General features: G+C 41.6%; 1 protein-coding gene across 13 annotated transcripts in view; it reads right to left on the bottom strand.

Moving 5' to 3' along the window:
• ppip5k1a (diphosphoinositol pentakisphosphate kinase 1a) overlaps positions 1-19,980 on the bottom strand; it is a 35,535-nt gene that overhangs the window by 13,627 nt on the left and 1,928 nt on the right. For 6 of the 13 annotated variants that reach the window (XM_030414057.1, XM_030414055.1, XM_030414051.1 and 3 more), the window contains exons 2-26: positions 16,635-17,165; positions 15,992-16,187; positions 15,696-15,786; positions 15,472-15,557; positions 13,101-13,255; positions 12,278-12,379; positions 11,802-11,963; positions 11,581-11,702; positions 11,367-11,468; positions 10,790-10,876; positions 10,622-10,697; positions 10,367-10,476; positions 9,606-9,691; positions 9,385-9,510; positions 8,103-8,224; positions 7,231-7,413; positions 6,261-6,402; positions 5,778-6,001; positions 5,417-5,544; positions 5,216-5,330; positions 5,014-5,121; positions 4,711-4,839; positions 4,482-4,622; positions 4,088-4,181; positions 1,426-1,551 (exon numbers count right to left, since the gene is read on the bottom strand). In XM_030414057.1, the coding sequence (XP_030269917.1) occupies positions 1,426-1,551; positions 4,088-4,181; positions 4,482-4,622; positions 4,711-4,839; positions 5,014-5,121; positions 5,216-5,330; positions 5,417-5,544; positions 5,778-6,001; positions 6,261-6,402; positions 7,231-7,413; positions 8,103-8,224; positions 9,385-9,510; positions 9,606-9,691; positions 10,367-10,476; positions 10,622-10,697; positions 10,790-10,876; positions 11,367-11,468; positions 11,581-11,702; positions 11,802-11,963; positions 12,278-12,379; positions 13,101-13,255; positions 15,472-15,557; positions 15,696-15,786; positions 15,992-16,187; positions 16,635-16,778 (3,157 nt within the window). In that variant the 5' untranslated portion in view covers positions 16,779-17,165. Of the gene's footprint in view, positions 1-1,425; positions 1,552-4,087; positions 4,182-4,481; positions 4,623-4,710; positions 4,840-5,013; positions 5,122-5,215; positions 5,331-5,416; positions 5,545-5,777; positions 6,002-6,260; positions 6,403-7,230; positions 7,414-8,102; positions 8,225-9,384; positions 9,511-9,605; positions 9,692-10,366; positions 10,477-10,621; positions 10,698-10,789; positions 10,877-11,366; positions 11,469-11,580; positions 11,703-11,801; positions 11,964-12,277; positions 12,380-13,100; positions 13,256-15,471; positions 15,558-15,695; positions 15,787-15,991; positions 16,188-16,634; positions 17,166-17,558; positions 17,701-19,980 lie in introns of those variants that run through there. The other 7 variants (XM_030414058.1, XM_030414052.1, XM_030414056.1 and 4 more) reach the window with 4 other exon arrangements.

A 19,980-nucleotide genomic window follows, 5' to 3' on the forward strand; every position in this document is an offset into this window, starting at 1 on the left:
ACAGCGTCGAGACGAGAACGCCTCCTTTGAATCTTGGGAATGAGGTGTAACAAGATGGATGACAAGGACCAACAGCAAGGCTACATGTGAGACAACCAGGAGGATGGCAGCTGAGAGGAGACTGAGAGTCTGTCTAATACAACAGTGACACCTACTGGACAACATGACAACAGACATCACTGTCAGCTACACGACCAGGGCCAGTTATAGTGTCATTAATGTAACATCAACCGTCTAGAATTTCACTTTCTACCTTTCTAATACATCAGAAAAGAATAGTGGATGATGAAGATGTAAAACTGCTGTTTGATTTCTGCTTTGAGTCACATTACATGACTGAGTTTAACAGACTTCAGAATGCTGTTTCTCTTGGAAGTATCATGTTTCTTCTGGCTGCTTGTATTTTATCCATAACCAAGTTTATCTTCAGTGTGTAGATTTCACTGTAATCATGTGAACACTGAGCAGACTGTTACAGGAAGTCAGTGTAGGCATGGACCATGCAAAACAAACATGGGGAGATCATGATTGTTGAGAATGAGGGGCACTCAACGGACACGTACTGATGAACAGTTGCTTCACACATGCAGTACTTCTAAAAGAAAATACAAATAAAATCATGTTGTATGCTGCTCAGAATGAAAAAGCCCTGGAGTTTGATCTCCGATTTGTCTGAAATGACACGTGTGATCTCCGCTGCAGCCGACAGAAAGAAACAGAATCACACACAGAAGTTAAGAAGAAGCTGGAAATGAGCTCAATCGATTTGTGAATCGATTCTGAATCATTGGAGATCAAGATTCAAGATTCTATCGTGAACTGATTTGTTCACTCACCCCTTAATTTGTTACATTTGCTTCTCTTGGTAAAGCTTTTTTGCTTTTGCAACATTTCTGGTTGTGTCCTCACCACATGTAACATAAAGTCTAATGTAAATCTAAATCTGAATTCTGTTTTGCAAGTTTTAATGGGCCTGAGGCAGCATGTATACAAACTGCGACAAAGAAATACACCAATTTACTCAAAGTGGTGTGGAGAAAATAAAAGAGATGAAAAAAAACCCAGTGGTTTGGTGGCTACAATGAATATGGAGTCTAAAAATACAGAAATTACTAAAAACATAACTATAAAATACATGTATGGGCATACATGATTTTATGCCTCACTTTTCTCATAGAGCACATACACTAATCTTCAAGTTCTCCTGCTGCTGTTCTGCATTTTCTCCATCTACTCTGCTCAACACTTGTTCATACTAAAACATATAGAACACATTTCTACCTCATGTTTTTAGGTGCCCAGTTTCCCCAACAGGGCGTCGCTCAGCTTGACAGACTAACAATAATTAGGACTAGGAGGATGTGAGACACTGATCTGCTGTTGCCCTGTGCAGGTTAGTGAAGGAGCGCCGTCTCAAACACGTACCGTCTTTGTAGGACAGACTGCCAGTGGAGAATTTTTTGCGATGTGCGCGTGCGTAGTCCTGGAGGTTAGGGGCGCTAGAGGACCCACCTAGGACAGTGGTGCTGAAGAGCCCGGCGCACTGAGAGCCTGCGAGGGGGGCGGGGGGGTTAGTTACCACTACATATCATGCTGTTACTTAAACAACTAGCCAGAGAGGGACAGCGAGAGAGAAAAAGAGACAGAAAAACAGAGAAAGAGACACAGAAAAACAGCAGAAACAGGCAGAGATAATGACCCAGAGGAGACCATGCATCTCCTAACAACATCTCTCTCCATCTCCTCACAGGAGGAGTGGGAGAGTTCTTAAAGTTTAGCCACTTTGTCAGGCTACGTGGCTAAAAGGAAACAATATGAACAATATGTGACATATTCAGTATTCAAAGAGGAATTCTGGTGTTTTTAAACATTGGCCCTATGTTGACATGTTTTGGTGTATAAATGATTCAAATGACCAAAAGTTTTGGAATTTGAGGCTGCAAACGTAACGTACGACAACTGTCAACATTTAAGTGCTTGTTTTTGTCACCGACAGGCTGATGTTGTTTTTCTAAGTGTCTGACAACATCATGGAAATGATTTCTATGGAAAGAGACCTTTTTGTTAAAATATAAGATCAGTTTTGTAACCAGAGAGTCTCAAACAGGCTCAAAGTCTCAGTCTGACATATTAGACGTGAGTTGTTACACCTGATGTCTCAAATAGATTGTTAGAATCAGTTAATATTCAGCCATGACCTTGAGAATAAATTCTTGCTGGCATTCCCTCTAAGTAACTTTTCTCTCCAACTCTGACTCATGTTTCAACAGCTGACTTCCTGCAACAATTCACCTCTGGTGAGATTACAGAGTGCTACTTTTGTTTTTTCTTATTTAACAAAAATATACATTCTCTGCTGGAATAACTTCCAAGATGTTGTCAGAATAACAAACTCTACCAGTCCGTGGCAAAAACAAGCACTTAGAATTACATTGTAACCTTTGCAGCCAGCTGAAGGGATCTACTGGACAGATTTCCAGAATTTTGGCATGTATGAATCATTTTCACACCAAAATATGCAGCTGTGGGGCCCGGGTTTAAAAAAAATACCGGGATTTCCCTTTAATTGTGATTTTGTTTCAGAACTAGGATGTCCAAATGGAGGGCATAAAAGAGTAACACAGAAAGTGAAAATTGTAAGAGGCTAAAGCAACAGAATGAAAATGTACTTTGTGACTTTTCATGACTGTTGAACGACAAAAACAAAAATGGCCGCTGCTAAAAGAAGTGGCTGTTTTTAATGTTCAGGGACTGAAGCCAAAACTGGTTGTATATCTCTGATGTTTAATACGGCAGCGACTGCACAACTGTATGTGCTTAAAATAACTCAACACACACCCCATGACAGTCATGAGATTAACTACCCACCAAACAACAAAACTGACCCAGCAATGAAACCTGGGCTGGAATAGTCTTTAGTAAGCCAGCACATCAGAGCTGCAGAGTCAGTCCTTCAATCAGGATTACATTGAAGGGAGAAGGATCTGAGGCTTACTGCGATGAAAGGGAAGGAAGCAGTGAAATGTTAATCTATAAGGAGCTATGTAAAGGTTAAAGCTCAAATGCCTCAGTAGAGTAGGTGAACATGTCACTCAATACAAATGTTTGATGGTTTTAGTAACATTTAATTCACATGAATGGAGTGGAAAATATCTCACACATAACTAGCTTCTTGATGCAAAACAAATATCTGTTGAGACCAAAACAACAACACACAATTTATTCCCGGAGGATCGTGTTTGTTCTGGACGGTGAACCATCAAGTATTTAAAGCTACTGCCTTTGAATTTCACTTTACAGTTACTGAAATGGAGTTTTGTCGGATGTCAAAATGTTTTTTTGAAGACCGATGTAGCGGACATTTTATCAACAGTTTTCATCTGTCAGACCATGTGGAGAGCAGTTTTCTTTACAAATAAATGAATGCGTTAGCATACACATGTATATGACGTTTATAGTACATCTCCATCAGGAGAAACAAGCTGCCTGCATGCATTTCAACACAAAGCGAAAACCGCCCTCCGAGTGCGTTTCTACATCAATAGCAACGTTTCCACTGAAAGGACCTGAAACGTTTAGTCCCAGGAACTTTTCAAGGAACTAAAAAGGTTCCCTCAGTTTGATGTTTTCTGCTTTTTCCACTCTGAATGTGATGTCAAGTAAATTATTATGCAGATGTAATAAAAAGTGACAACTGTTTTCACTCACAGATGACACTGTCGGTCCATCTGATGTTTGCATTCTTCTGTGAATCGACGCTGATGTCTTGAAGCACATGAACACAAAACATACGGCTGCAGATGTTTTAAAATGCTGCTGGTAAAGTGCTCGACCAGTCATACGTGTTCAGCACTGCAAGCCTCACTGCCAAAGTCTCTGAACTTTTGGAAGTGACTCCCCCATGAGGAGGGGCATTCTGGGGGTGAAATAACATCATTCAGACCCTGGTCACTGGGGAAGTTCCTGTGGTGGAAACGCGGCTGTTGGATGATAGTGTCTTCCCAAATCAACAGTCCTCTACTGCAACCTGTCGCACACGTCATCTACACACACAGTTGCCACGGAAACAGGGCATTATGACACCTACCTAATCCACTTTGTTTCATCTCAGGGGATTGTCGTGAGCAGAGTGAAAAGAGTCGATAACTGCCCACTTTGGAGGATGATGTCTCGGATAGAACCTGGTGGATAAAACACACACGCACACACTTAGACAGCGGTAACAGGGCAGTTTGAGTCCACTTGATATTATGTACCAGGCTTATGTACGACTACTGCAGGCTGCCAGTTTGCAGAGTGAAATATGACCTTGTACGAGAGGAGAGAAGCTCTGGGTTTATAAAACAGACTGATTACATAAATACCTCAAACAATACAGCAGCTCTGTGGAGGCTGAACAGACTAAAGAACTGATGTTTGAGAGTGTTTTCATGGACAAAATGTGAAGTCTTTGTATGACATGGTGGATTAATCTGCCTCACCTCCATGGATCCAGTCTTGTGATTGCGTATGAGCGGGGACCTCCTCTGAATGGTGATTGGCTCAGACAGTGGCACAGCACGGTCGGTCTCATCCCGTGAGAGGTCCTCCAGGCTGCCGGGGTCCGTCTGTTTCTGCCCGTTCTGAACGAGCAGAGAAGAAGAAGAGAAAATACACAATCAGCTGTCTGCAGGACAGAAACATGGTGGCTATGTTTGGATGTGATTCTACCTGTCGTGCTACCTCTGCAGAGGCGGGCCTGAAGCCGAAGCCGGTCGGTGCGTTCTCCTCCTCCTCGACACCTTTGACGCCAGGACTGAAGTGGAGCTCTACATGGAAGCGCTCCTCTGAGGTGAGGTCCTGCAGGGGGAGCAACAGAGATGTGACAATGATACAATCTCCAGCAAACAAATGTTTCTACATAATGTTGCTTTACATTTCTATTTTATTTTCAATCAAGTTGCCAAGTTCACACTCCAAAAACTCACACAAAAAATGGCAGCGTATGACAAAAATAAATCAACTAAACTCTACCTTATTGTTGTCCTCATACAGCATGATGACAATCTGAGTCATATAGTTGAGTTCAGAGACAGCACTGAGGTAATCCATGGCACGCTTCCACTGCTGGTCCTTCTCCTCCTGTCACAAACACAAACAAAAACTCAGGTTCAACTTTCACCCTCATCTGAAAAACATTCAAAAAGGCCTGTAGAACTGGTGTTGGGTTGCTTACATCGAGCAAACCTCCATAGCGGAAAATGCTGAGCAGGGAGTGGACGTGACTCTCACTGGTGAAATATAAACGTGTCCTGACGTGGCGCCCTGGAGACATCACTCCTCGAGAGTACCTGCCAACAAGACACCAGTGTTGTGTCACTACAGCCAGTCCAAACACCTCGCATCATGTCTTTCCATCTAATTTAAATGTACTCACAGAGGGTGTAGTTTGTTGACAGACTCGTCCTCATGGGTTCTCTGCAGGTCCAGCTGGATCTTTCTGACCAGCGGGAGGCAGTAGGCGTATGCTATGTCTATTTTCTCCACTTTATTTATGCCATATTCCTGCAGAAATACAGAAAAATGTGCTAAAAAAATACACAACTTCTAAACAGTTAATTGGTCTAAAAGTAGCAACAAAACTTTATTTTTAAAAAGGTACAAGAGAAGAGTTCAAGTGTTTCAACACGTATCAAACTTTCAGGCTGTAAAACACATATTGCTTTCATTTTCAGCATGATTTTTTAATTTTCAAGCGTTTCGACTTTGCGACCCTCTCCTCCCTCCTCCTCCCTTACCTGTGGGATGACGATGTCGGCCAAAGCTCGAGAGAGTCTGAACAGCTCCAGAGTGTCCTCCAGGCCCAAAGTAGCATTGTGGATGACATCATACTTCACACAGTCGTAAATGTCCGGTATTTTACTGATGTCGTAGCGGCCGTTCTTCATGCGGAAGTCACGCTCGAGTTTGGACCAGCGCTGCAGCATCAGCTCCAGTGTCTCACTGTGGTACAGCTGCAGGTCTGGTGAGAGGTGAGAAGATTACTGTAACATTTTCACTGCATTTAGACCTGAAAGAAGCGTCATGAGATTGATCCTACAAAAACTGTGCTGTTGAGTTTCTCTAATGTCACGTTTCAATACTTTGAGAGACACAAATGAAATCAAATTCATCTAACCGAGGAGGAACAAAAAAAGTAAATCTTAAAATCTGTCCACTTCAAACCAAACATATCTGTGTGCTATCAGTTAATGTTAAGTTGACAAAAGGATTTTGCTCACCAGCTGACTTGGGGTCCTCCATCCTTTTGCGGATTTGGGAAGTGAGGCTCTGAATGAGGGCGTAGACCCGGTCACATGTGGCCACTGGGTTCTGGACTATCTTCATTGAATTCACCAAAGAGTCACTAGAGGTCGGGGCCAGCTGTCACACACAAGAGGAAGCACTTTCATTAAAAACACAAATTACACAAAACAAATGGATACTGAATACTTTCACATTACAAAAGAACTCAAAAGCCAGAAGCTGCTAAACTTCACAAAAGACTCAAATGCAGAAACATAATCAATCTGCAAACATTAGCTCAAGGAATCCATCATTTCTGCTTCCATTAGGAGAGGTTAGTAATCCTCTGAATGATCAAAAGGAGACCTGGTCACAGACAATTAGTCCCCGTGTCTACATATCAGCCTCCAAGCCGAACAAATACTGTGGGAAACATCTGTCAAAAAACAGACTTTAATTCATAGATTAAGGAGTATTAATGTATTACAATTCAAAGCTACAGTTTTGAGGGAGTAGCTGTACTGACAAGATCTTAAACATTCATAAAAACATGTACGCTACGAGAATTAAATGGTGAATTCAACTAAGTGTATAAAACAAAAGCAACAAGTGTTCACATTAAATGCTGGATATCTAAAGAATAAGAATCATAAAACAGCCATGCTGTTGTATTTATTTATCCAAAAAAGAAGACAAGGACAAAAAAAGAAGAAGAAGAAAAAGATGGAAGACAACATTTTCTGAGGCAGACAACATGTTTTGTAAGCTGCTGTACTGTTGCTCCTAAATGCTGCAGACAGGGTCCTGAAAAATAAAAGGTGCTTTCTGTGTACAAACCACCGGCTGCACAGAAGGTCTACTGATTTATAACAGTGTTTCTCAGTGTTGTTTCATCCTTCCCTCCTCAGGCACTCACAGAACAGACACATATTCAGCTCAGAGTGTTGAATGCAGTTTGTTAATCACCCTGTCGAAGTCTTCGTCGGTGAAGTCTCTGTCCTTCTGCAGAATCTCATGCAGTCGGGCCTTAACTCGGTGCTGGCAGCTGCTCAGGGAGTCGCTGTCGTTGTCCAGCAGCCCGTTCATGTTGGCACTCTTCACCATCTGCACCAGGATGGGTGTCAGCTCCCCCTCCAGAGCCAGCAAACCCTGCTCACACCAACACACAGACAGAATGAAATGGTCATCTGTGATTTGTTTTGGCAACATCTTTAATGCAAAGTGAGGATTTGATCATTTGTCAACAGTGTGACCAATACGATATCTCACAACAAGCATGAGCTGTTGTCCTGGGACATAAAATATCATGACAGACATGAGACTGATCTTGTCCACACTGATGGTCATTTCTACACTGTAACAAACACATTTTACCAAATAATGTGGAGGCACTTTGGTTTCACAGTAATTAGATATTAACAGCTGACACTACTGGACATCCCTCAGTATTCTTTCTTCATCTAAAGATGATGTTAATCTCTGAAAAAGTACTAGTCTGCGGAAGTTGAATTTCTTTTCAAAACACCTGCCTTTCTCAGAAAATCTCCACTTTGTGTGTCATTTAAGATTCTGCAGATTTCTTTCTATTCAGCTTAGATGATGGAATCTTGATTTCAGTTTGATTTAACCTCACAGTCCATTTATTGCACACTCACACAGCTGTTGACATTTCTCTAAAGATGAAGATTTACATCCAGTAAATGAAACAACTGTCTTACGACTCTTATTACAAAGTTCAGAGCTTTCATCTGGCCGTAACTCTAGTTCCTCAAGTTTATATTAGTGGTGACGGATCAACATCTTGTATGGAGCTTTTAGGATACTAGATTAAAACAAACCTTGGCGAAGGCGGCAGCTGTCATCTGCACCCGGCCTTCATCAGAAGCATATATCTTCAGGTCATGTCTGTAGGTGCTGTGTAGCCGCAGTAACCCGCAGCCTGGAAAGCCAGCATAGTCCCCTATAAAAACACAGCGATTCCGAACATTAGCGATTCCACCGACACAGAGCCTGCTGGTTTAAAATGTCACAGTTAACTTCCTGCAAAATGTATTTGGCCTTATTTTGCTTAACACAGCAAAGTCTCTTCTTTATTAAATCTCTGCTGGCCGAGACACGTGACCTCTTCGCACCCCAGCTGCCAATCTCACTTCTTTTCCACCATATTAGCTTCGGTTCTTAAACTGGTTGGTGATTTTTAGGATCTTGGGGCTATCAAGGGAACAAGTCTGCAACAAACTGCTTTCGATTCGAGGTTGGAAAACATTTTTTGGGTTTCATCCCTATTTATTTATGGTTCAAAATTAGGTGTGCAAACAGAAAAGGGTCTTCTGTTTCCTGTCTGCAACCAAACAAAAATACCCTGTGGTTGTTTAAATTCATTCTATGAAGGGTGTCACTTTCCCTGCCCAGGTTTTCTTTGATTACATGACTGTCTTAAGATATGAAAGATGTTTGGGGTGTTCTCCAGAGATGATAAAACATCTGTAAATCCACATATAACCCTCACATTTTTTTTCTCTCTCCCTTTTCTTTGCAGCAAAGGTTTGATTTCCATGACTGCAGGTTTGTATTAACTTTGGTTAGAATCGTTCCTTATATCTACAATATGTGCACACATACTGTCCTGGGCGTGTTAAACCAGACGTATGACAGTGAATAATGAGAACAGCAGAGAGAAGGAAGAGAGAGAGCGAGTGAGCGAGAGAGTGAGAGAAAGAGGCTGTATTACACAATTAAAATGGTATTTTTGACCCCCTTTAACGCCCCTCTTCCCGCCTCTTGTTCTGACCTTTCGTATAAGGATCAGTGGCTGCAGTGTGGTGGCACAATATGTAATACAAAGTCTCTCACACGTGAGGCCACAGCCTCTTACTGCAGCAACAACAGCAGTGATGATGGTTTGCACATGTATCTGTTTCTGTGCTTAAGATCTTTCTGAATATATTCGTTATTAAACATTTGACTTAAACACCCAACACCTCCTTAAACAACATTAAACACAAATATATGAACTTAATTTTCGATCAGCAGATGAGTTATTATTTGTGTCCATAACAAATTTACTAATGAAACACGACATGACGTGTTTTCAGTAGGAAACCCTGCTGTGAGTCTCACCTTGTCCTCCGGGGTACATACAGCGGAAGGCCCTTCCCAGCTCCTCAGCCTGCACTCTGCCAGCAGGAGTCAGCTCTCCTCCCCACTTCAGCACCAGCAGCAGAGACGGACCTTCCTTACGTGTGTCTGTAACCAGAATCCAGAGCAATGCAGTTAACAGTCACTACAGTATTCTGTCCAGCTTGAACTCTACAACAAATTACTTAAAGTAAGGTATTTACCTTCTTCCTCACTTGAGGTTTTTGGCTGCCCATGGGGCAGGTAGGTTAGTTGCACTTTTCTGTTGATCCCAGAGAAGTGGCCATACCTTTATTGGCAAGAAATTAAAACAGATCAGCCAACTCTATTTATGGATAAACATGCCTTCTTCCTCCTCTGATAACAAACTGGGGGGTTGCCATTACTTGTAATGTCAGCAAACAATGTGGTGGTGACTAGTATTGAAACATGATCAGGATATGTTGTTCCTGTGAGTGATATAATCTGTCATACTGAGCTGTGAAGATACATATTCTATCTGTTGTGTTTTTAAGAACATATAAATGAAGTTGTGCATGATTTCCTTAATTTCTCTGTATCCAGGTTGTTTACAGGACAAACAGGTTGTTGTGTTTGGCAGGTGGTGACCTTTTAAAAACTCATTCGTCATAAGCGCAGGAGGAAGCCAAGGAACTGCCCAAACCACTTTTAGGATATTCAACATGAAGTTGAGATTCAGGAAGTTAAGCTTTGCATAAAACTCACCAACAACTAAACACTAAAATCCTTTTATTTTACAGTATATTTAACACACGTCCGAATTCTGGCAAAGTTTCAAGGTTTGCAAAACGACCTGTCTGGATTAAAGATCTGTAATTCCTTGTTGCAGTCTTTCATGTTTTAACACAATTTGCTGAGGTGACCTAGAAATGAAATGAAATGAAATGAATACGAGATCAGGGACTAGCTGTTAAGAGGGTGACCCAGTTTACTCGTAACTCACATTTCCAGAACAGTCTTCAGCTGCTCCAGTTTGGACTTCTTCTCTTCTATCTCGCAGTCATTGTGCTGTCCTAGTTCTGCTAACAACTGCCGTGTGATGTCCAGCACCTCCTGTTGAGGTTCAGAGTAACAAGCTGTCAGAATTCTTACAACAGTTCACATAAAAGTTAAAACACACACACACACGCTGAAAGAATGTTAGTTAAGTATTACAAAGTAAAACCTACAGAACTGTCTTTATCAGACTTAATGTTACCTGCAGTTGTTTTGGCTTCTTCAGCTTCAATTTCCCCGTTTTGTATCCTCCATATTTTTCAAATAGATCAAAGAACCTGCATGAATCAAAAGACAAATTTCTGATTCATCAAAAAGTCTTTCATCGTTAGTTGCAGCTCAAATAAAGGCAGTAACGGAGACAACCTACATTGGGTTGCGAACTTCCATCTTCATCTTCTGTTTGGGCGTTCGGTCTCCATGTCTGATAACAGCAATGACACAGCGGAGCTCCATCCTGAAGAGTGTCAGAATAATTAACATCATCAGTTACATCTTATAAATGGACTCCTCTTACATTAATCAACACCCTGTTAATTCACTGGGGGTGACAATGAAAACCTCACAGCTGTTGGTTATATTAGATAAACTGTACAGAGAAATAAAGATAGAGCACAATCTTACTCTTAATGCAACGGGAAAAAGACAAACACGATGAGCACAATTTGCTGGTTTAATACTGAATACTTACATGTTAACACTATAGAGCGACTGAACACAAGTTAACAGTATCTATGTTTACATTAAGGAGCTTTAAGTATATTTAATTACACTGCTTATCCTCATTTAAGTAGCTTACATTATATGACCTTGTCTCAGGTTCTAGACTGTGACTGTTCAGGTACAGCTGAGGAAATCATTTAGGGCAATTATAATAATATGCATGATGACAGACTTAATTAGAAGCATACTGTCTGTACCGCAAACAACACACTGTTATGACTCACATGGTCCCTGATGTAGTGGGAACAATGGGGATGTCCTCTGCCTCAGTCGGGATGGACCAAGGAATCTGAAACTGAGGAGCCAGCTCACGCATCACGATGTTCCTAAAGAGCCACGAAGAGACACAAATTCAATCAACAGATCTGAACCAGAAAGCAACTAAAAGCTGAAGGAAATGGTCCAAATGACAGGAATGATGAAAAACAAACGTGGTACCCGAGGATCTTGGCACAGTCGTCATAGTACTTCATCGAGTTCTTCACGAAACTGAAACCGTTGACATCACAGACGTAAGAGTGTCCGTTGGCACGGAGGAGATCGAAGCCACACACAGTTTGCTGCAATAAAAGGAGAACAGGACACGTTTTTCTTTTTCTTTTTACTCATGACGAGATGCAACAGGATCAGCAATTTATCGAGACCATGCCATTGCTTACCTTGAATGCTAGGCAGACCTTTCGGGCCACCAGCTTCTCCATGGCTGAGAGCATGACGGGGTAGCGGACCTCCTTCCCCTCACTGTCTCGCTCCACCTTCCCGTCCAGAGCAGGAGACTTCCGAGCCTCAGCGTGAGCATAGTCTGGCCCCACTGTGTACACCTGAGGTCACATCAAACACCCACCATAAAGGGACTGTATTTATATAGCACTTCTGTTGTCAGGTCAGTAAGGTCACTTATTGTACATTAATTGATGAAATGCTCGTCAGGAGTCAAGCTGACTTCTCTCTTCATGTTTTTATGTTTAAATAAACAGAAATTTTACTTCAAGAATCAAGGACACCCTAAATGATTCCTCCCTTCTCATAAATCTATTTATCTGTTAAGAAGGAATAAATGTCAATAAGGAGTAAATTTCAAGCCCCTCACATTCCATCCCATACTTATTTCCTTTCATAATTATCAATACTCTACCTTAACATCAGTTCCATCTGTTGGCATGAACTCTTCATAGATGTAAGAGCCGGTCTTCCTCACACTGCTCTCTGGTGAGTACACACTGCTCCGGCTCCCGATCTACACAAACCACACAGCGAGAGAAATGTTGTGATTCTGAAAACACTGCTGTTAAACTCTGTGTCGTCTCTCCAACATCCATCACGCTCTGACTTAAAGGCTACAGCTCCATGTTTGAAAGCAGTGGGCCTAATTTATGGTAATGTTCTTTCTCTTGCAGAGCAATAGCCTCATGTACAATGATAAGAGAGGCTATTAAGTTGTGCAGGTTAATGCCTGTTGTGTCCTCGTCTGTCCAGTTGATTAACAGTTGCCATTACTACTGAGCGAGATAAAAGGAAGGTGTACGCTGAAAACGTCAAGAGTAGCCATGGACCTGCAACACATTTCCAAATAATAACATGAGCACCATTACTTTGGGTACATAAGTGCACTCTGAGAGGGGAAAAAAAAGCTTTGATCTGAATTTGCTTTCACAATCAAGCTCCAATGAGCCAAAACCATAAATTGGAGTGAAGAGATGCACTGATGAGTCACTGTCCGTGCAGGAGCAGCGAGTAATGACCAGCCTGTTTTATCTGCAGCATCAACAGCCAAGTATCAGCATAATGGTTGTGAGAGTGGTCATTAAGGCAACAGTAAACAGGTGTTGTCAAGGCAATTTCAGGATGTTTGGAATTTGAATTTAATAAATTGCCAGTTTCCTCGTATTTCTTCACTGAGTTTAGACTGAACACTGTTGGATTTATAGACTAAAAACAAGCTATCAAAGTCAAAGGACCTTTCTGAAGAGTCTCTGGCTGCCTCCACCAGCCGAGGTGGGGTAGTAGATGTAGACGTTGTGGTCCTCAGCGCAGACAGGCTTCTCAACAAAAGGTTTCTGGAAGATCTCTCCGTTCACCTCCACATGGTCCTCTCCTTCCACCAGGTTACACTCTAAAACAGAAAACACACACAGCATATGAGCCACTGTGCCAAGTAGCCCCCTCTCATTACCTCTTTTAATATACACAGATGACACTTCCCCCCCTGAATGTTTACTCTCGAGCCCTGTGAAGCAGCTCTGCACTCTGGACCATGTGACAGACAGTCGTTAGTGTCAAGGAAGGCAGAGATGTTAACCATCTGATCACTCATCAGTGCAGGGACCCTCTCCACGTCACTGTGTAAAAACAGGCTTAGAATGACAGATCCATCATATCACAGTGCTCAAGTATGGTACACTTGCAACTGCTTCACATTTGATACTATATTTATCTACAAGTTGAAATAAAACCAATGCACTCTTGAAATTAATGGTCTCATGACCCTGCAGGGACACAAGATTCAGGGCTGTTTTTCTGAGAGTTTTATAGGAGGAGCAAACAGCTTCAAGAATTCAATTAAAAGTGGAATGCAGTCAGCTTTCTATTGAGTTATACCATGTGATGTTAAACAGGAAATATAGCCAGCTTTCTAAATACCATAGCCAGGGTGGGAATTTCACAGTGGCCGCGGCCCAACTCTTTGGCCTCGATGCCCCGTGACAAAATATTCATCGTACGGCCACAGTGGCCTTTGTGCCCCTGGCCCGGTCAGCGTAGTGAGCTTGCCTTGAATTACAGCCACCCGAGTGCACAGTAGTCACTCACAGTAACTTCAGTGAGTTCGCGGTTGGCGCAGGTGGAGTCTCATCATCACGATGATCTCACGTGAAAGCCTCTCAAACAGCAGCAGCGTCTCAAAACAGAAGTACGAAACTTACAGCACAGCGAGCGAGCTCAGCCAGTTTTGATATGATACGTAACTGACTGATGTGGTAGGATTTAGTGCGGTAAAGTTGGAAACACATTCGAACCTCCCGGATCAATAACTCATAAGCGAAACATTGTTAAAACACAACGACGACTCTTTACTACCATAGTAATAAGGTAGACAACGAGCTACATCCGTATTTTCATCAAAACGAGCTCCTACAGGCTGGACATTAACTCTGGTCTCTATGGTCAGCCGTCTGTGAGACGAGGGCGCAGGGACCGTCTACAAAGTACAACACCAAAAAGAGATGCTACAATAAATATTCCATAACTTCACTATTATTCACTGTAGTGTCACCAAAATCACTCCAGACATCAGTGGTCTCCTGCTGTAATTCTGCTTTTTTTTTTGTTTGGAAGAAATGTGCTTCAGCACAATTTTGGGGAATCTCTATTCGGAGAAATATTCAATACCTTCACTAATATTCGGTGTAGTAGTGTAACCAAAATGTTTTATTTAAAAAAAAAAAAAGTTTCTAATGTAACATTAACTTGATATTGGTATTAAATATGTTTTAATGCATAATCCATGTCTTATTATAAATTAGGATGTTATGGTATCAGTCTGAAAGGTCAATCATCACATTTACTCAGTGGCCTTTGTGCCACTAAAATGACGAAATTCCCACCCTGACCGTGGGCCCATATTTCTCAGTTTTCTCTGGTCATGTAGCACCAATTTCAAGAACATTCGTGTCTTTTTAATCTATTATTTTATTATTATCTTTATTTTACTCTTATTTCTTACTGTCTTCTCTATTTGCATTTTATTCAACCTCTCTATAGTGCGATATTTCTATTCTAGAAGGAGCTACTGTAACAAACTAGTTTCCCCTCAGGGATCGATAAAGTATTTCTGATTCTGATTCTACAAGGAACTTTTAATTGTTTGCAGATTCTAGTGACCCCTCTGATAGGAGCACCGCCGCGTGTCAAAGATCTCGATCCAGCTAGTTTGTGCATTTGTTCTGAAAGAAAGTGGAACTAAGATGCAACTTCTTTTCAATGTTATTTTTCTTTTTTTAAACACAGCTGTTTGCAGGATGAGGTAATACATCTATGAACTGTAATATCATAATGATGGAACTGAAAAGCGATCTTAGTGCTTTAGTGCTGTTCACACACCTAGGTTCAGTGTTCTTACTTTCTTTCAAGGTGCATTCTCAAGTTTTTCCAGCAACTTGCATTGGTTTTCAAATAGCTATTTATACACATATGTGTGTGTATGTGTCACCTGTTTGTGAGTAGCAGTTAAGTAGCAGTGAATATTAAGAAGGCTTAGTCAATATAAGATGATTTATTATGTTTAACTACCAGTTAAAAACTCGAATATCACTAATGAATCGGCAGACTGACCATCTGGATTGTCTGGATCACGGTTCAGCACAGCATAGCGTGGTAGATCTATGCCCTCCTCCTGCAGGATACGATACACCTCTCTCCTGTTTGAAAAGACATGCAAAAATTAACCAACGAATACAGAAATTAACCATGGTTGTTATATTATCAAGCCTCACTTTGCTTTGCATGCATAATTTCAGCCAGTCCTGGAATTACAGAGCTGGGCTTTGTTGACGTACCTGTCCTGTATGTAGTACTGCATGTTCAGGTCGTTGATGAGCAGAGGGTTTCTCAGTTTGGCATAACTCACTGCCTTATCCAGCGGGAATCCTGCAGGTTCACATACAGAGGAAATACACACAGGTACACACAGGAAACAGAAAATTAGCATGTGATTGCAGATGTATTTAATTTTGTATTATGCAGCTTTTAAATCAAGACCTCTGCAGAAAAGATATTAAAAATAATTCATATATAATACATTAAAAACCTGTCTGTGTTCATGTGTGCTTTTTCGTGTGTATGCATGACGTACCCTTGGAGTGGAAGGAGATGAGGCAGTCACACAGAGGCCATTTGTCCACGGCCTCGTTGAGGATGGCATCCTCTGGGAAGATGACCACAGTGATGTACTCAAACCTGCACAGCCTCTCCAGGATCTGGGTCATTGGCTTTGATTTGGACTTCTTCATCATGCAGCAGATCCCCACCACGATCTGTCGCTCTGGGGGCTGAACGAGGGAGAGGAAGAGCAACCTGTCAATGACCTCTCTGAGGAGAGACCCCGGCAAATTCGTCCCGTATTTTACCCTCATTTTGAAAGTTTACTGCAGGGCATGTAGATGCATTCAGCCTAACCTGGTCTGTGCAAATACACTAGATGATTAAATACCAAAGTGATGACACCCAGCTGTAATGAAATAATCTGTTCCCTGTCAAAACCACTAAAGATATTAAAGCATGCTGCATTTGAGAAAATATTTGTGAGTTGTTTTGATACACTTTCATCCAAAAAGTGATGAAGCGGCTGCCAAGGGTGCATAATGTTTAATAAAAGCCCTCTACTGTGACTCAGTTTTAGATAACCCGATTCTTTTGATATGATATTCTACCAAAGTCATTCCAGCTAGCAGCGGCAGCTTAGTGGAGGAATACATTAAAGAAAACAAATCCCGCACCGAGTCTGTGTCTTCGTCGTCCTCATATAGCTCCATGTCTGTCCTCATGCTGTCTTCCAGGACCTCGCTCTCATCGTCCTCGCAGCCCACGAAGAATCTGGGAGCGCCACGCCGGCTCTCGCCCGGGCTGTTGGGCTCTGACATCACAGTCCCCCGCGGCAGCCCTCAGCGTCCCACCGCGCCATCTTACACCAACACACCGCCAAAGCGGGCCGCCGATGGGAGGGCGCAAGGCCTGGGGAGAGGGACGGGTCCACTCTGCCTCGGTTGGACAGCAGAGCTGGTGGATGAAGGTGTGTGTGGCAGAGGAGCAGAATGAGTCTGAATGAGCAGAGCTCAAAAGTAAGTTTCTGTGGGAAATGATGGTGCTCGTCAGTCCTCAGTCAATCCAGGTCGTTACTCAAGTATCTCATTCTACTTTCAGCAAATTCTTCTCTCATGTCTTCTCAAGAATCTTTAGAAACGTGGAGGCTACAGCTCCAATTATCTCATGACAGTCCTTTCCTCCATTTGTATTCAATACTGACAGTCCTGCAAGAGAAACAAAAACATTACACATTATTTCTGCAACTTTCCTTCATGGTGTTCAGTAATTTTGATTTGCATGCCACTAATCAAAGTCATCGTCTCACTGTGCATCACAATAGTTACATTATAAAACATATTTTACACACATCATTCTTGTCTGTGTACCCCTGTGCACATGTTGGTGCATTTTACCGAAGTGGCCTACACGGGCAAGCATTTTTGTGTTGCATTCACATGGACTCAGTCATACAGACAACACTTTCTGGACAGGACAGGAAAAGGTAAATCATGACAGGACAGCAAAATAAAACCCATTTCTCCTGTTGTGTGAGAGTGTTACAGAACATCTGGTTGTATATTTCAGCGCAGAGGACGGCACAAAGATAAAACACTGACCTTGCTGCCCTGTCTTGTGCTGTTATTGTTGTTGGTATTCTCTGGAGGCTCACCTCATTTGACCATCCTGCTCTCTTCCACTAAAATGATATCCAGTTTGCCTTCTCTATCTGAACAGATCAGGCAGAATCTCCTCTGTGAAATATGATGTTTTGCAAAAACATTTAATTATCTTTCACTGCTTCTATTTTTACATGTTAGTCAGAGTCAGCCTGCAACGTGCAGAAGCATGGTGAATTATTGCCAGTGCTTTTGTTTTGAATTCTTAACGAGGCACATGAGGTCACAGTGGGTGGAAGTGACCATAGTTACAACCATTGAGTTGATGAAGAACTAGTGAGTGGCAACACTGTTTATATTCATCAAGTGCTGCAATCTTAACGTCCAGCTTGAATGCTGCAAATACACAAAAAACAGGTCTAAAATGTAAAAGAGCTGAGTTAAATTACCTCACACAACAATTTACACTGTCATGTAAAATGTTCATAACACTGCAGATCCTGCGATGTGACTACTGCACAAGCACACATTGGGATGTCTGACTATATATGAATCCTTCTGCACCAAACGCTTAATCAAGAAGGGATTGAGAAATAAATCCAGTCAGAATTAAACTCAATAAGGAGAGTCACTAAGTGAATCTAAATTGATAAAAACGTCTCAGTGCTCATCTTTCTTCCCGGACGTCCGCTGGGTTCTTTCCAACAGTCTCATTATGACAAACTGGGAGGGTAATTTTGGTCTTTAAAGAAGATGTTAAAATAGCACATCATGTCTGGTACTGCAAATCCCAGGCAATATATCATCAGTTTTAGCAGAAATGGCTGCGTGTTTGAGCAATAATTACCTCCAACACTTACTTTCCTGTTAGACATTTAACCTGACGCAGCAGTCTGGTACTGCAAAACAGCCGGGCCGTCAGCCTCTCATCTGCATTTCCATCATCACCACTAAACATTAGCCAGTCATGGAGACAGGACAGGCTGGACACAAACCACAACTGCTCATTACCCTCTGGCACGCTATAAGACACCCATCTGAACAACGAACCGCTTCACCATGAGGCACAGTCACTCAAGGGTCAACACTGACTATCTGCAGTGGAAAATTATGTTATTAGCATAAGCTGCCATGAAGGGGTCCAAATGAGATAAACACAGTGCTGTCCAAAGCCTTGGGGATCTCAAGCTGAGGGAACACAAATAAGACTGAAAAAGGCCAAGTTCCCTCCACAGAATACGCTTGTTTAGCTGACGGTCCCGCTGACCTTAAAGACGAAGTACTCAGCTTGTCTTCCTAGGATTGGAAAAATTTTAAAAATCACAATTTCCAGCTTTTCTTTGTCTATTCAATGTAGATTCTTTTTGGGCCAAAAACATGCTAAATATATTTGTAAACTTGGGAATTTTGGGAAATTGTGATGTGTGGTTAACTGTTTTTACATGTTTTTCTTGGACAATAAAGAAAACAATGCACAGAAAATCATAAATATTGAATAAACATAATTTTACAGAACATTTTGTGTGACTGCAGGAATGGTTAATCCTCCTGCTGCCTCCAGCTAATTAAATGTTTTTCAGAAAGTCTAATTCAAAGGGGGAAATAAGACATGTAGTCTGATAAATGTTTGTGAGGACGTTATTTTTTAATTCAAACACATTTACACCTGTGCACACACATTTAAGGCAATGGTAGTTAGAAAACACGGGTTCATTCCAGTCAACTCGGTCACTGTTTAGTATAACAACATTAGAAATGTCTAACTGCTGCACATACAGAAACTCATTCTTGGCCCCGAGTTGATTTTAAATAAACTCCGTCCATGCCTAAATGGATTAGTGTTTCAGAGCCTGAGCATAACAGTTAATCTCCTCTATCACACCTGCTTACTCAGGCTACAAGCACAGCCACAGCTCCCACTGAGGACACGGAGGTCACGTCCTCTTTATGTTTTATGGGGGTTTAGGCGATCCGGGTTTCAGTTTACATTCTACAGTTTCATGCTACACGTGGCTGTATTCCCACTGCATCAACTTTTAAGGAACAAACATTAAAACATTGATGTTTTAACCTTGATCTAAATACATTTTCACACAATCCAATTGGTTTTAATGAACTAAAAAGATACTGAGGAAATTGGCCAACCTAAAGAGCAGGAAGTCATTGTTCAACTGATCTGACAACATGATAGTTAATTAGGTGTCCATTATCAATTAGGCTGTCAGTTATTTCCTAGATGAATTGATTTTGATGGTTTGTCAATAAAATAACCAGATAACAGCAAAGGATGTCCACCAGTGTTTACCAGGCGTCAGAGTGAGGTTTTCAAATGCCTTATTTTGTCAAACTAAATGGTACAAAAACCCCCAAAATAATGTACAATATATTAAAACAGAAAAAGCGGAAAATCTTTGAAAATGAG

This window comes from Sparus aurata, chromosome 4, assembly GCF_900880675.1.
Source record: "Sparus aurata chromosome 4, fSpaAur1.1, whole genome shotgun sequence".
Classification (NCBI taxonomy): Eukaryota; Metazoa; Chordata; class Actinopteri; order Spariformes; family Sparidae; genus Sparus; species Sparus aurata.